The 17061-nt window shown below is 35.8% G+C and overlaps 1 protein-coding gene across 1 annotated transcript; it reads left to right on the plus strand.

The window, feature by feature from the left end:
• The first annotated feature begins 5234 nt into the window (after positions 1 to 5234).
• LOC119528591 (kinesin-like protein KIF18A) lies at positions 5235 to 12184 on the plus strand. The gene is made up of 2 exons (XM_037828919.1): positions 5235 to 5797; positions 9439 to 12184. Exons 1-2 carry the CDS (start codon positions 5312 to 5314, stop codon positions 11647 to 11649), a joined length of 2697 nt encoding a protein of 898 aa, XP_037684847.1. The 5' UTR covers positions 5235 to 5311; the 3' UTR covers positions 11650 to 12184.
• The last annotated feature ends 4877 nt before the right edge of the window (positions 12185 to 17061 follow it).

The following is a 17061-nucleotide window of genomic DNA, read 5'->3' on the forward strand; positions in this document are numbered from 1 at the left end:
AGCCATACTAGGAAACATGAAAATATGGATCAGCCAAAGGAACAAACTAATAGTTCAACTGAGATACAGGCATTGAAGCAATTATTGCTAAATCAATTTAATGAGCTGAAGGAAGAACTAATTGGAGATGTTCAAACAAATCTAAATCAATTAAAAAATCAAGTCAATTAAATGAGGGAAGACATAGCAAAAGAGATGAAGGATATAAGGAGGACACTGGATGAACATAGGGAAGAATTCATAAACTTGAAAAAGCAAATGGTAGAACTTATGGGATGAACATAGGGAAGAATTCATAAACTTGAAAAAGCAAATGGTAGAACTTATGGGAAGGAAGGACATAATGGAGGAGATGAAAAAGACAATGGAGGGATACAACAGTAGATTTGAATAGGCAGAAGAAAGGATTGTGAATTGGAAGACCAGACAACTGAATTCACACGCACGAAAGAATAGATAGTGAAAAGAGTGGAAAAATATGAGCAGGGTCTTAAGGAGATCAGGGACAACATGAAATGCACAAATATGTGTGTTATGTGTGTCCCAGAGGGAGAAGAGAGGGGAAAAGGGGCAGAAAGAATAATAGAAGATATAATCACTGAAAATTTCCCAACTCTTATGAAAGACTGAAAATTAGAGATTCAAGAAGTACAGCACACCCCAAACAGAATAGCTCCCAATAGACCTACTCTAAGACACTTACTGATCAGATTGTCCAATGTCAAAGACAAAGAGAATTCTGAAAGCAGCAAGAGGAAAACAATCCATCACATACAAGGGAAGCTCAATAAGACTATGCACAGATTTCTCCGCAGAAACCATGGAGGCGAGAAGACAGTGGTATGATATATTTAAGATACTGAAAGAGAAGGAATGCCAACCAAGAATTCTATATCCAGCAAAACTGTCCTTCAAAAATGAGGGAGAAATTAAAATATTTTCGGACAAACAGATACTGAGAGAGTTCATGAATACGAGACCAGCACTACAGGAAATAATAAAGGGAGTGCTACAGGCTGATAGGAAAAGACAGGACAAAGAGGTTTGGAGAAGAGTGTAGAAATGAAGATTATCATGAAGGGTAAAAAGAGAGAGAGGAAAAAATAAGACGTGACATATAAAATCCAAAAGACAAAATGATAGAAGAAAGTACTGCCCTTACAGTAATAACACTAAATGTTAATGGATTAAACTCCCCAATAAAAAGACACAGACTGGCAGAATGGATTAAAAAACAGGATCCATCTATATGCTGTCTACAAGAAACTCACCTTAGGCACAAGGACAAAAATAGGCTGAAAATGAAAGGCTGGAAAAAGATATTTCACGCAAACGGCAACCAGAAAAAAGTGGACTTTAATTAATATTAATATCAGACAAAGTAGACTTCAAAAGTAAAACAATTAAAAGAGAAAAAGGGCACTATATATTAATAAAAGGGTCAATTCATCAAAAAAACATAACAATCATAAACATTTATGCACCAAGCCAGAGTGCCCCAAAATTCATGAGGCAGACACTGAGAACACTGAGAGAAGTAGATAACTCCACAGTAATAGCTGGAGACTTCAATACACCGCTCTCATCAATGGGTAGAACATCTAGACAGAGGATCAACAAGGAAATGGAGATGTTGAATTGTATGATAGATGAACTAGACTTGACAGACATTCATAGAACACTATACCCCACAACAGAAGGATACACATTCTTCTCAAGTGCTCATGGAACATTTTCTAAGATAGACCACATGCTGGGTCACAAAGCAAGCCTCAACAAATTTAAAAATATTGATATTATAAAAAACACTATCTTAGATCATAGTGGAATAAAGTTGGAAATAAATAACAGGCAGAAGGTTGAAAAATTCACAAATATATGGAGACTAAACAACACACTCTTAGAAAATCAGTGGGTAAGGGAAGAAATTACAAGAGAAATCAGTAAATACCTCAAGGCAAATGACAATGAAAAGACAACATATTAAAACTTATGGGATACAGCAAAGGCAGTGCTGAGAGGGAAATTCATTGCCTTAAATGCCTATATTAAAAGAGAAGAGAGAGCAAAAATTGAGGAATTAACTGTCCAGCTGGAAGAACTAGGGAAAGAACAGCAAATAAACCCCAAAGCAAACAGAAGGAAAGAAATAACAAAGATAAGAGCAGAAATAAATGAAACTGAGAACAGGAAAACAATAGAAAGAATCAACAAAACCATAAGCTGGTTCTTCAAGAAAATCAACAAAATTGATGATGGACCACTAGGTAGGCTAACAAAAAAAAAAAAAAAAAAAAAAAAAAAGAGAGAGAGAACAGATACAAATAAATGCAATCAGAAATGGGAAAGGAAACATAACTTCTGACCCTGCAGAAATAAAGGAGACAATGAAAAGATACTATGAGCAACTAGACACTAATAAACTGGACAACGAAATGGACAACTTCCTAGAAAAGCATAAACAACCAACATTGACCTGAAAAGAAATAGAGGACCTCAACAAACCAATCACAAGCAAAGAGATTGAGTCAGTCATCAAAAAGCTCCCAGAAAAAGAAAAGCCCAGAGCCAGATGGCTTCATATGTGAATTCTACCAAGCAGTCAAGAAAGAATTAATACCAATCCTACTCAACCTCTTCAAAAAAATTGAAGAGGAGGGAAAACTACCCAACTCATTCTAAGAAGCCAACATCACCTTAATACCAAAATCAGACAAAGATACTGCAAAAAAAGAAAATTATAGACCAATCTCTTTAATGGTTATAGATTCAAAAATCCTCAAAAAAAAACAAAACAAACAAACAAAAAACCTTGTAAATAGAATCCAGCTGCACATTAAAAGAATTATACACCACGACCAAGTGGGGTTTATTCCAGATATGAAAGGCTGGTTCAACATAAGAAAATCAATTAATGTAATACACCACATCAATTAGTCAAAGCAAAAGAACCAGGTGATCATCTTGATCGATGCAGAAAAGGCATCTGACAAAATTCAACATCCTTTCTTGATGAAAACACTTCAAAGGATAGGAAGAGAAGGGAATTTTCTCAACATGATAAAGGCAATATATGAAAAAACCCACAGCTAACATTGTACTCAATGGGGAGAGACTGAAAGCTTTCCCTCTAAGATCTGGAACAAGACAGAGATGCCCACTGTCACCATTGTTATTCAACATTTTGCTAGAAGTTCTAGCTAGAGAAAACAGGAAAGAAAAAGGAATAAAAGGCATCCAAATTGGAGAGGAAGAGGTAAAACTTTCACTGTTTGCAGATGACATGATTCTATATGTAGAAAATCCAGAAAAATCTACAGCAAATCTATTAGAGCTAATCAATGAATACAGCAAAATGGTAGGCTACAAGATCAACACGCAAAAATCTGTAGTGTTCTTATATACAACTAATGTGCAACAAGAGGAAGAAATTTTTTTAAAAATTCCATTTACAATAGCAACCAAAAGAATCAAGTATTTAAGAATAAACTTAATGAAGGCCACAAAAGACCTATACAAAGCAAATTACAAGAAACTGCTAAAAGAAATCAAACAGGACCTAAAAAAATTGATGAACATACTGTGTTCATGGATTGGAACACTAAAGAGTTAAGATGTCAACTCTACCTAAACTGATTTATAGACTCAATGCAATACCAATTAAAATCCCAACAACTTACTTTGCAGAAATAGAAAAACCAATAACCAAATTTCTTTGGAAGGGCAAGGTGCCCTGAATGGCCACTACCTGACTTTGAAGCATATTGCAAAGCTACAGTGCTCAAAACAGCATGGTACTGGCATAAGGACAGAGATACTGACTAATGGAATCAAATTGAGTGTTCAGAAATAGTCTCTCACATCTATGGACAATTGATATTTGATAAGGCAGTCAAGCCAAATCAACTGGGACAGAGCAGCAGCCTCTTCAATAAATGGTGTTTGGAGAACTGGATATCCATTTCCAAAAGAATGAAAGAGGACTCCTACCTCACACTTTATACAAAAATTAACTCTAATTGGGTCAAAGACCTAAACATAAGCACTAAGACCATAAGACTCTTAGAAGAAAATGTAGGGCACAATCTTAAATATCTTCTGATAGGAGGTGGGGTCCTAGACCTTACACCCAAAGCACGAGCAGCCAAAGAAGAAATAGACACATGGTATCTCCTTAAAATCAAACACTTTTGTACATCAAAGGACTTTGTTAGAAAAGTAAAAAGGCAGCCTACACAATGGGGGACAATATTTGGAAACCACATATAAGATAAGGGTTTAATATCCCAAATATATAAAGCAATCCTACAACTCAACAACAGAAAGACAAATGACCCAATTTAAAAATGGGCAAAAGACATGGACAGACACTTTTCTGAAGAGGAAATACAAATGGCTCAAAAACACATGAAAAAAATGCTCAACTTCACTAGCTATTAGGGAAATGCAAATCAAAACCACAATGAGATACCATCTCACACCTACCAGATTAGCCATTGTCCAAAAAACAGAAAATGACAAGTGCTGGAGAGTATGTGGAGAAAGAGGCACACTTATTCATTGCTGTTGGGAATGTAGAATGGTGCAACCACTCTGGAAGACAGTGTGGAGGTTTCTCAGGAAGCTAAGTATAGATCTGCCATACGACCCAGCTATTCCATTGCTAGGTATATACCCAAAGGAACTGAAAGCTAAGACACAAATGGACATTTATAAACTGATGTTTATTGCAGCATTATTCCTGATTGCCAAGAGATGGAAGCAGCCCAAATGTCCATCAATGGACAAGTGGATAAACAAACTGTGGTATATACAAATGATGGAATATTATGCAGCTGTAAGACAGAACAAAGACATGGAACATATAATGATGTGGATGAACCTGGAAGACATTATGTTGAGTGAAGTTAGCCAGAAACAAAAGGACAAATACTGTATGGTCTCACTAATATGAAACAACACTAATGAGCAAACTTTGAAAGTTAAAAGCTGATGATACAGACTACCAGGAGATAGAAAGAGGGTAGAGATCAGGCATTTGATGCTGAAGGACTACGGAAATGATCAGCAGGATTGATTGTATAGATCCAGAAATAGATAGCATAATACTGTATAATGGTAGCACAATATTGTAAGTACATGGAACAAAGATGTCTGTGAGTAAAGCTGAAAGAGGTGGGATAGGGGAATGTATGACACCAGAGGTAAAGATAGATGATGAAGGTGCGGCAGACATCCGAGTGGTCGCGGGGTCCTCTCTTAGTCTTGAGAGAAATATTTCATGTAAACAAAAGAATCAAGATAATCAACAATGTCTGTCACTGAGGAAGACGACTTTTGTTACCATATGAAAGTAGTTGTTCGAGTTCGTCCTGAAAACACAAAAGAAAAGGCAACTGGGTTCCATAAAGTGGTCCATATTGTGGATAAACATATCCTAGTTTTTGATCCCAAACAAGAAGAAGTCAGTTTTTTCCATGGCAAGAAAACTACAAATAAAGATTTTACAAAGAGACAAAATAAGGATCTTAAGTTTGTATTTGATGCTGTTTTTGATGAAAATTCAACTCAGTTGGAAGTTTTTGAACACACTACTAAGCCAATTCTTCATAGTTTTTTGAATGGATACAATTGTACAGTACTTGCATATGGTGCCACTGGAGCTGGGAAGACCCACACAATGCTAGGATCAGCTGCTGAACCTGGAGTAATGTATCTAACAATGTTAGACCTTTACAAATCCATGGATGAGATTAAAGAAGAAAAAGTATGTAGTATTGCCGTTTCTTATTTGGAGGTAAGTGGGCAGTATTCATTACTTAATCAATAGTATTGCTATATCTTTAAGAAGCACGTAAGCCATTCCAGTGAGTTTATTATACAGGAATTTTCTCATGAGTACATAAAATCATTAAAAGTCCTGGTTTAGATTATGCATCTTACTCTTCTGTAAAGGTTTTTATTTTGGCATAATTTCAGACTTACAGAAAACTTGTAAGAATAGTACAAAGAACTTCCAGATACACTTCACATAGATTCCCCATATGTTAACATTTTACTACATTTGCTCTCTTTCTCCCTGTATGTGTGTGTATTGTATATGTGTGTGTGTGTGTGTATATATATATATATATTTGTTTTTTTTTTTCCTCTTTTTCCCTCTGGACTGTTTAAGAATTAGTTGGGAACTTGTAAAAACAAGAAATTCTCTTAACTGCTGTATAATTATTAAAATCCAGAAATTAACAATACGATACTATACTATCTATAGACCTTAATGAGATTTTGCTAATTATTCTAATACCACCCTTAATTGAAAAAGAATATCCAAGAACATGAATTGCATTCCCTTGTCATGTCTCTTTAGTCTCCTTTAATCTGAAATGTTTTTGTGTCTCTATATTCTATGACACTGTCATTTTGTAGAATGCTCCTCAGTTTGAGTTTGTCATGATTCAGTTCAGATTATGCATTGGAGGAATACAGCAAAAGTGTTGCTGAATTTTTTTTTTTTTTCAATTTTATTGAGATATATTCATATAACATACAATCCTTCAAAGTGTACAATCAGTTGTTCATAGTTATGCATTGATCACCACAATCAATCTTTGAACATTTTCATTACTCCAAAAAATAAAATAAAAATTAGAATAAAAAAGAATATCCAAAATATTCCATTCCCCTCCTCCCCATTGTTCATTTACTTCTTTTCCACACTCAGTTTTTTTTTTAATTTATCAAAAAATTAAAAAAACAAACAATAAAAAAAACATTTCAAACAAAGCCAAAACAAAAGAACAAGAAAAAACAAATAACCTAAAATAACTACATTGCTTCCAACATTTTCCTACCCTACCCCAAGAAAATAGACTATAACCCAACAAAGGAATAAAAAAAACAAATAACCTAAAATAACTACATTTCTGTGAACTTGTTCCTACCATTTCCCCCAGAGATTGGCAAACCATGGTCATTCCTGAGCATTCCCAGAACGTTAAGTTTACCCTCCATAACTTATCTGTTCTTATTAGATTATCATTCCCCCTTCACGGTTTGCTCTCTATCGCTAGGTCCCCTACATTCTACAATATAAACCATTTATTTTACATTTTTCATAGTGTTCACATTAGTGGTAACATACAGTATTTCTCTTTTTGTGCCTGGCTTATTTCACTCAGCATTATGTCTTCAAGGTTCATCCATGTTGAATTATTCTTATTGCATGATTTTAGGAGGCCCATGCTATTGATTAGTCCCATTACTGGTGATGTTAACTCTGTTCAATTTGATTGCACTGGTGTCTGAAAAGTTTCTCCACTGTAAAGATACTTTTTTAATCCATTGTAATAAAGTGCCTTGTGAGGAGAAAATGCAAGTATCCTGTTACTCCTCAAACTTTCATCTGCTAGATTTAGTATCCATTGATGATTCTTACCTGAATCAATTATTATTATGATGTTAGGTGATAGTGATTTTTAAATTCCATAATTTCTTCTACATTTACTCGTTGGCTTTGTACTGTACAAAAGAGCTTTTCTCTTTCCTTTATAATATCAGTGTGGACTCATGGATTCTTGTTTTATTCAAAATGTTAAAATCCCTTGCTGTAATTATTTATTTGTATGCTCAACTTGTGCCACATATGGCCAGTTGATTCTCTTACAGGCTGCCTTCAGTGTGCTTTTGACATACTGCCGTCATTCTTTGAGACTTTCTACCTTGCTAAAATAACTGATATTTCACAAATCATAACTAAGTGGCAGGCCCTCTAACTTTGTGTTTAGGTAATCACAGTTTCAGAAACCATTGCGGAGATGTAAAACAATAATTTCACTGCCTTTTCCTTTCTAGTAATAGAAAATAAATATCTAGTAGTCACAGCTATCTTAATTACATCTTGTAGTTTGTCCTTTCTGAAAGGGTTTCTTCATATTCCAAAGATGGATTAAGAGCCTATACATTGCTAGGAATTTTTTTTCGGTCTGTAGAATTTGAAGATAAAAGAGAATTTAAGTAGTTAAAAAGAATTGTTCTTAACTCAGGTGGGAAAAGAGTATAGCAACATCCATCATTTCCTCCTTATGCCATTTTATAATGGGAGGAATTTTGAATATATCTGCTTTCATTTCATTAGTGGTAAGACAATTTCTAATCTGATAGTTTTTGCACTAAGGCAGTGCACCCGAATTGCCTATAAAGGTTTTTTTAAAATAGACATGCCTATATATCACCCCCTAGATATTTAAATTTAATAAGTCTGGAGTGTGGCCTAGGCGTCTGTGTTTTTTAAAGGCTCCCAGGTGATTCTGATGTAAAGACTGGCTTGAGAATAACTGTTCTAATTGTATGTTTGGCATGGTTGAAGCAGTGAGAGGAAGCAATAGAAAAGTGTGGCTGCTTATCAGAAAAATAACTAAGAAGTTTTCTCTCCTTGTTACCGTTTTACTGCTTTCAAGAATTTATTACATTTAAAAATGTTTATTAATTGTAGAGAATTGTAGCTGCAATCAGTTATCACTGTGGGCTCATTATTAGGACATGGAGTTAATTTACACAAAATAGTTTTTTAAAGATAATTTTTATGTTTTTTAAATTTTGTTGGTATAAATGTCATTTGATTGTCAAGTAATAAACATTGTACCTTTAATAGCTTCATAAAATCAAGTTGATAGTACTGTTCCTGTGAATTATTTACAGAAGTTACAAAAAAAATGCCCAAGTTATAAAATGCAGATGTGCATTGTATGTCATGCAATAGAGTTAGGGGGCCAAGAAGATCCTGGCTCCAATTCCTATTGTACTATTACCTTTGTGACAAGGGATGAGTCACTTAACTTCTTAGGGCCTTGTTCCCTTCTTGTTCAAATGAGAGATCCCTATATGGAATTTATCACTAAAAGTTCTATGTTAATGTAATAAATAAAATAAATGCTATCCATTCTTGAGTATGGGTTTTATTTAGCTTTTAAGCTCTAAAATTTAAAAAGTTTGGACTGCTTGGGCATCATAAAATAATAAATGTCTTCTCCAGTAAGAACCATTCCACCTCCTTAAAACCTGCATTTCAGTCTACTAGAATTTCCCAAGACCATGTGTCCTCTGTATTTCCAGGAAATAAGAAAAGCAATTCCAGCTATCTTATTTATTTGTTTTATCATAATCAGTGTCAGGAACTAGGGGATAGGGGTATAATGATTCCAGCTTTAAGTTTCAGTTTCAAACCTAGGTAATCAGATGCTTCTTTTTCCTGGGATGGTAGAAAATTAATGACAACATAATTTGTCATTGTGAGATGTATAAAAATGAGCTGCTGCTTGTCTTTAACATACAAATTCTAATGTAACTTTAAATCAGCAGTGTGCATGCATGTGTGGGTGTGTGTGTGTATTTTCACAATTGTTTTGACATCAGTGCTAAAGCAGTTCTTTTTATTTTGAGGTATATAATGAACAGATCCGTGACCTCTTGGTAAATTCAAGGCCACTTGCTGTCCGGGAAGATGCCCAAAGAGGAGTTATCGTTCAGGGGTTGACTTTACACCAGCCCAAATCCTCAGAGGAAATTTTACAATTATTGGATAATGGAAATAAAAATAGGACTCAGCATCCCACTGATGTGAATGCTACATCTTCTCGTTCTCATGCTGTTTTCCAGATTTATTTACGACAACAAGACAAAACAGCAAGCATCAATCAAAATGTCCGTATTGCCAAGATGTCACTCATTGACCTTGCAGGGTCTGAGCGTGCCAGTGCTACCAGTGCTAAAGGGGCCCGGTTTTTAGAAGGCACAAATATTAATCGATCACTTTTAGCACTTGGGAATGTCATCAATGCTTTAGCAGATACAAAGAGGAAGAATCTACATATTCCTTACAGAAATAGTAAGCTTACTCGCTTGTTAAAGGATTCTCTTGGAGGAAACTGTCAAACCATAATGATAGCTGCTGTTAGTCCTTCCTCTGTTTTCTATGATGACACATACAACACTCTTAAGTATGCTAATCGTGCAAAGGACATTAAATCTTCTTTGAAGAGCAATGTTCTTAGCCTGGACAACCATATAACTCAATATGTGAAAATCTGTAATGAGCAGAAGAAAGAGATTTTAATGTTAAAAGAAAAACTAAAAGCCTATGAAGAAAAGAAAGCCCTTAATGATGATGAAAATAACAAAGCAAAGTTGATGATTTCAAATCCTCAGGAAAAGGAAATTGAAAGATATCAAGAAATTCTGAACTGCTTGTTCCAGAATCGAGAAGAAATCAGGCAAGAACACCTGAAGTTGGAAATGTTACTTAAAGAAAATGAACTTAAAACATTCTATCAACAGCAGTGCCTTAAGCAAATAGAAATGATGTGTTCTGAAGACAAAGTAGAAAAGGCCACTTGCAAACGAGATCATAGACTTGCAATTTTGAAAACACGTCGCTGCTACCTGGAGAAGAAAAAGGAGGAAGAATTGAAGCAGTTTGATAAGAATACTAACTGGCTCCATCGTGTCGAAAATGAAATTGGACTCCTAGGACAAAGTGGTCGTATTCCAAAGGAACTCAATAAAGATCTACAGTGTCACCATTTATGCCTTCAGAACAAAGATTTGAAAACACAAATAAAGCATATGTTGGATCTAGCTTGTCTTCAAGAACAGCAACACAGGCAGACTGAGGCAGTGTTGAATGCTTTACTTCCAGTCCTAAGAAAACAGTATTGTGCATTAAAAGAAGCTGACCTATCAAATGCTGCTTTTGAGTCTGACTTCAGAGAGATCGAACATTTAGTTGAAAGGAAAAAAGTGGTTGTTTGGGCTGACCAAACTAGTGAACATCCAAAGCAAAATGATCTACCAGGGGTTTCTGTTCTTATGACCTTTCCACAACTTGGACCAGTTCAGTCTACTTATTGCACATCTTCAAGTGAATCTAATCTGCTTAAAATTCCTACACCAAAAAGGACTCGGAGAAAACTAATGCCTTCTCCCTTGATAGCAAAACATACCCTAAAGTCTACACTTTCTGAAAGTATGCAGCTCAATGATTCTCTCAGCAAAGAACTTCAACCTAGTGTATATTCTCCAGAAGACTATAGAAAAACTTTTCAAAATCCATCTACTGTGACCTTAATGAGACCATCATCACATGCTACAAGTTTTCAGGCCATCAGCTCCAAAACAAACAGTGATAATGCTCTAAAAATGTTATATGAAGTAGATAATCCTCTTAGCAAGAGAACAGAATGTGGAGAAGAAGATTTGGACTCTACATTTACTATATGTGAAGACACCGGAAGCTTGAAGAGTGAATTGCCTGAACAAGAATCACTGCCAAACAATAATAATATTTTACAAAGGGTTGACCCTTCTTCATTCTCAACTAAACATTCTATGCCCGTACCAAGCATAGTGCCATCCTACATGGCAATGACTACGGCTGCCAAAAGGAAACGGAAATTAACGAGTTCTACATCAAATGCTTCGTTAACTGCTGCAGCAAATTCTGGATTTGCCAAACGTGTTCGACAAGATAGTTCAAGTGATAAACATTTGCAAGAAAACAGACCAACAATGGAATATAAAAGAAACATCCATAATATAAATGCAAGCATGGTTAGAAAATTTGGAAGAAGCACTTCAAAAGAAAATCTAAGATAAGTCACTTCAAAATCAAAGAAAATGAACTTGATCAAGTCTGTTTTTAAAAGTGTTTATTGTCAGTCCCCTTTTAGAAACTTATTTTAAAAATCTGACAGAAGACTGCCTTAATGCTAGGTTTACACAAGTACCTTAAACAACAGAAAGAAAATTCCTTTTTTCTCCTTTTTTGTATTTTAAGCAAATATTAACTTTCAACAGAAAAGAGTATTTTAAGTTCCTAAAATATTTGCTATCCTTTGAAATCTTTTAATCAACATTGTGAAAGTTTGGTTTACTGTGTTGCAACAAATTGGTTAGAACGTATTAGAAAACAATAGTGAGTTATAGTATCCTTACTATTTATAGAAAATGAGGAGAATTTAGAAGTAATATAATTATGGCCCAGGATGTATTTGGTCTTCTATTATGTTCTGTACGTATTTTTGGCTTCCCTTTCCAAAAATATTTTAATGTACAAATGTAGATAAATATGCCCATAAAGTTATTGTAAATATTATTTAAATAGTCATGATGAATAAAATACTAATACTGTTCCTTGATACTTGATATATTAAAGATATGGATTTTAAAAAAAAAAAAAAAAAAAAAAAAAAAAAAAAAAAAAAAAGATAGATGATGAAGACTGGGACTGTATAACGTGGCAAAAACTGGAGTGGCCACTGACTGTTGCTAAATGTACAAATATAAAAATGTTCTTACATGTGGGAGAACAAATGAATGTCAACCATGCAGAGTATTGAAAAAGGGATGGTATTTGGAAAAAAACATAAAGCAAACTGGAGTCTATGGTCAACAGTAACATTCCAGTATGCTTCCATTAAATGTAACAAAGGCAATATACCAAAGTTAAATGTGTATGAGCAGGGGATATAAGGGAGGGATATGGGATTCTTGGTAGTGGTATTGTTTTTTGTCCTTACTATTTTATTGTATGACATTTTCATTTTTCTTTTTATTATCTTTTTTATTATTCATTAAAAAAACACACACAACACTTTCATAATCAACATGTTCAAGTGCTGACTGTGGTGATATATGTACAACTGTGTGATGATGCCATGAACAACTGATTGTACACTGTAGATGGCTGTATGTTATGTGAATATATCACCATAAGATTGTAGGAAAAAATATAAATAGAGGTAAAAGTGCTGGAGAAAACATGGAGAGAGAGATGTATCTATTTACTGTTGAAGAGGCAGAACGGTGTAACCTTTCTGGAGGTCACTGTGGTGGCTCCACAAGAAGCTAAGTATGTGGGGCCATAAGGTCCTACAACCTTATTATGGGGTATTGTGCCAGTTTGAATGTATTCTCTCCCCTAGAAGAAGCCATATTCCTTGATGCAATCCCGTGGGGCAGACATTTTAGTGCTGATTAGATTGGAATTCTTTGAGTGTTTCCATGGAGATGTGCCCCACCCAACTGTAGGTGATAATTCTGATGAAATAATTTCCATGGAGGTGTGGCCCCACCCATTAGAATGGGCCTTGATTACTGGAGCAGTATATAAGCTCAGACAGAAGGAGCCAGCTTGCTAGAACCAAGAGGGACACTATGAAGAACTCCCAGAAGCTGAAAGAGGAACTACAGTTTGAAGACAGCATTGAAAGCAGACTCTTGCTCTGGAGAAGCTGAGAGAGGACAAATACCCCAAGTGCAACTAAGAGTGACATTTTTGAGGAACTGCAGCCTAGAGAGGAAGATCCTGGGAGAAAGCCATTTTGAAACCAGAACTTTGGAGCAGACGCCATCCACGTGCCTTCTCAGCTAACAGAGGTTTTCCAGACACCATTGGCCATCCTCCAGTGAAGGTACCCGATTGCTCATGTGTTACCTTGGACACTTTATGGCCTTAAGACTGTAACTGTATAGCCAAATAAATCCCCTTTTACCAAAGCCAATCCATTTCTGGTGTTTGGCATTCTGGCAGCATTAGCAAACTAGAACATACACACATATTCAGGGCCCCCCTGAAGAGCTGGGGGAGGATGCAGAAGTGTTGGACTTCCTCACCTGGATTGTTGCTGATGTTCTCAGAAACATTGGGGACTAATGGCTTGATGTGCTGAGCCCTCTGTCTTGGGTCTGGCCCCTATGAAGCTTGTTGCTGCAAGGAGAGGTTAAACCTGCTTATAATTGTGCCTAAGAATCTCCCCCTAAGTGCCTCTTTGTTGCTCAGATGTGGCCCTCTCTCTCTCTAACTAAGCCACCTTGGCAGGTGATCTCACTGCCCTACCTCCTACGTGGGACCTGAGTCGCAGGGGTGTAAATCTCCCTGGCAACGCAGTCTACGACTCCCAGGGATGAATCTGGACCTGGCATCGTGGGATTGAGAAAATCTTCTTGACCAAAAGGGGGATGCGAAAGGAAATGAAATAAAGCTTCAGTAGCTGAGAGATTTCAAATGGAGTCGCGAGGTCACTCTGCTGGATATTCTTACATACTATATAGATAGCACTTTTTAGGTTTTAATATATTGGAATAGCTAGAAGTAAATACCTGAAAGTACTAAACTCCAACCCAGTAGCCTTGACTCTTGAAGATGATGGTATAACAATGTAGCTTACAAGGGGTGACAGTGTGATTGTGAAAACCCTGTGGATCACACTCCCTTTATCCAGTGTATGGATGGATGAGTAGAAAAATGGGGACAAAAACTAATGGGGTGATTTGGGTGTTCTTTTTTTCTTTTTCTTTTTTATTCTTATTCTGATTCTTCCTGGTGTAAGGAAAATGTTCAAAAATAGATTGGGGTGATGAATGCACAAGTATAAGATGGTACTGTGAACAGTTGACTGTACACCATAGATGACTGTATGGTATGTGAATATATCTCAATAAAACTGAATTTAAAAAAAAAATAAATAAATAAAAAATAAAAAATAATGCCGATAAATAAACACCAAAAAAGGGGGATAATAAGTGAATATAGTTGTCTCTTGTCTTGAAATTTAAAAAATATATAAGCAGCTAACCTGTAGTCTGAACTTAGTATATTAAGGATTAGTGTGTTTTTTAAGTATCGTAAGTATTCTAAGGGCATTGACTTTTATTCTTTAAATTAATCCCATCAGCTCCAAACAGTATCTGAGACCGATATTTTATCTCAGACCTAAACATTTTACATCAATTAAAATATCTTTTCAAACCATTAAAATGCCTCAGGTCTTGAAGTTCAAAGATGTTCATGTTTTCATGTTTCAACAATTTGTATAAAATATTTATCTAATAAACCTCTCCACCCTTCATCTCTCACATTTGCTTTAGACACTTTTCTAGTCCATTGCCTTCCCTTTCATTTTATTAAAAATAATATTTAAGTACCAAAATTAATTATTTTAGTCAAGTGTTTCCGGTTTTCCTTTGGGATTCTATTTTTTACTCCTAAATTTAAAGATTATCTTCAGTTCAGCAGTTATTTAAGAATACTTACTGTGTGCTGAGCACTAGGAGCACACTTATGAATATGAAAATCATCTGCCCTGCAAAGAACATACACATCCAAAGATTTAATAAATATTTAGTTCTAATTTCTGATAACTTCTCAATTGTTTACTTTTCATACTTAAGCTCTTAATTTGCCTGGTATTAATTTTGATCAACAACACTTCTGTGGGTTTTTAAAAGTTGAAGCATTTAAAATTTGCATTAGAACTGTTTTATTATTTGGTGTCGGTTGGGATATATTATGTCCCCCAAATAGAGCCACTATCTTTTAACCTAACTTGTCAGGTGGAAACTTTTGATTGAGTGTTTCCATGGAGATGTGATTCACCCAACTGTAGATAATACCTTTGATTAGATTATTTCCATGGAGTTGTTACCCTGCCCATTCAATGTGGGTCTTAATTAAATCACTGGAGTCCTATAAGAGCTCACAGACAGAAGGAGCTCAGTGCTACAGCTGAGACAGATTTTTGGAGAGGCTCTTGGGAGCTGACTGCTTTAGAGATGCCAGCCCAGAGTTTGCTCTGGAGAAGCTAAGAGAGACGAGCCCAGAGACATTTTGGAAAAAGCCATTTTGAAACCAGAACCCTGGAACAGATGCCAGCCACATGCCTTCTCAGCTAACAGAGGTTTTTCAGATGCCATTGGCCATTCTTCAGTGAAGGTATCTTCTGGTTGATGTCTTAGTTGGACACTTTTATGGCCTAAGGCCTTTACTGTTAGCCATTGAGGGTAGCTATACAACTTAAATTCAGGGGAAATAGATATCAAGAAGATGTATTCACTTTTTTTATTAGAGAAGTTGTAGGTTATCAGAAAAATCATGAAAAAGCACAGTGTTCCTGAAGAGTGGCCATTTTCTCTTCTTACTTTGTTAGGGGACATAGGGTGTTTTCCCCTTCTCCTAGACCAAGGGAGAGAGTCACCAAGAGAATAACTCATAAACTAGGGGTTCTTGAACCCTCCAAACCATTACCCACTGGGATAGATTGAGAATTGATGATTGACTTGATACCTCTAGGGTGTAGAAAAAGGGCATGAGAAGGGGAAGTGTCAGCTGGGTAGTGGGTAGCTTGCCTTTCTATTGTTTGGAATGGTAAGAAGTTTCCCAAGAGTCAAGTGGTACCATGTGATATAGCAGGACCCTAGCCAGTTGCCCCCTGCTATGATATACACATGCATACACACAAACATACATGCCTGTGCACATACAATACATGCCCACACCAGTTATATATCATCTCCATTTCAAGCAGTCAAAAGAGAAGGAAGAAAAGGAGGGAGAGAGGGAAGGAGGAAGGGAGGGATGGAGGGAGGGAGGGAGGAAGGAAGGAAGCAAGGAAGGAAAGAAATATAACCTTAATGCACTGTACTCAAAAAACAATTCCAGATTAATTACAGACCTGTATGGGAAAGGCAAAACAATAAAACTTTTGGATGATAAAACAGAATACCTTAATGGCATTGGGAAAGGATATGTTTCTTAAATAGGACACAAAAAATAACTAACCAAAAAGGAAAAAGCTGACAAATTTTACTATGTTAAAATTAATTCTTTCTGTTCATCTGAAGATACCATAGAGAATCAAAGCCATAGGCCTCAAAGTGGGAGAATATAAATCAAGCCAAAAGCCAATATCACATTTAATTGCAAACATTAGACATAGCCTATTAAACAGGAGATAAGGTTGTCTTTTATCACCACTATTGTTCTAGAGCAGGGTTTCTCAGCCTTGGTATTTTGACTTTAGGGCCAGATAATTCTTTGCTGTGGAGCACTGCCTGTTTGTTTTAGCAGCCTGGAAACAAAGACACACCAATACATATTGGGGATGGGGTGGGGAATGGACTAAGATTTATTCTAAAGTTCATGTGGAAAGATAAGCAAGAATATCCAGGGAAATTCTGAAAAGGGGAAAGATTAGCTATTCCAGTTATTATAATATCATGTCATAAAGT

This window comes from Choloepus didactylus, chromosome 3 (assembly GCF_015220235.1).
Source record: "Choloepus didactylus isolate mChoDid1 chromosome 3, mChoDid1.pri, whole genome shotgun sequence".
Lineage (NCBI taxonomy): Eukaryota > Metazoa > Chordata > Mammalia > Pilosa > Megalonychidae > Choloepus > Choloepus didactylus.

Excerpts from the sequence above, each read along its gene's own strand:
- LOC119528591 (XM_037828919.1), top strand. The coding sequence starts at position 5,312 with ATGTCTGTCACTGAGGAAGACGACTTTTGTTACCATATGAAAGTAGTT. Across the intron at positions 5,798-9,438 it reads TTGCCGTTTCTTATTTGGAG|GTATATAATGAACAGATCCG; the intron begins GTAAGTGGGCAG and ends TTTTATTTTGAG.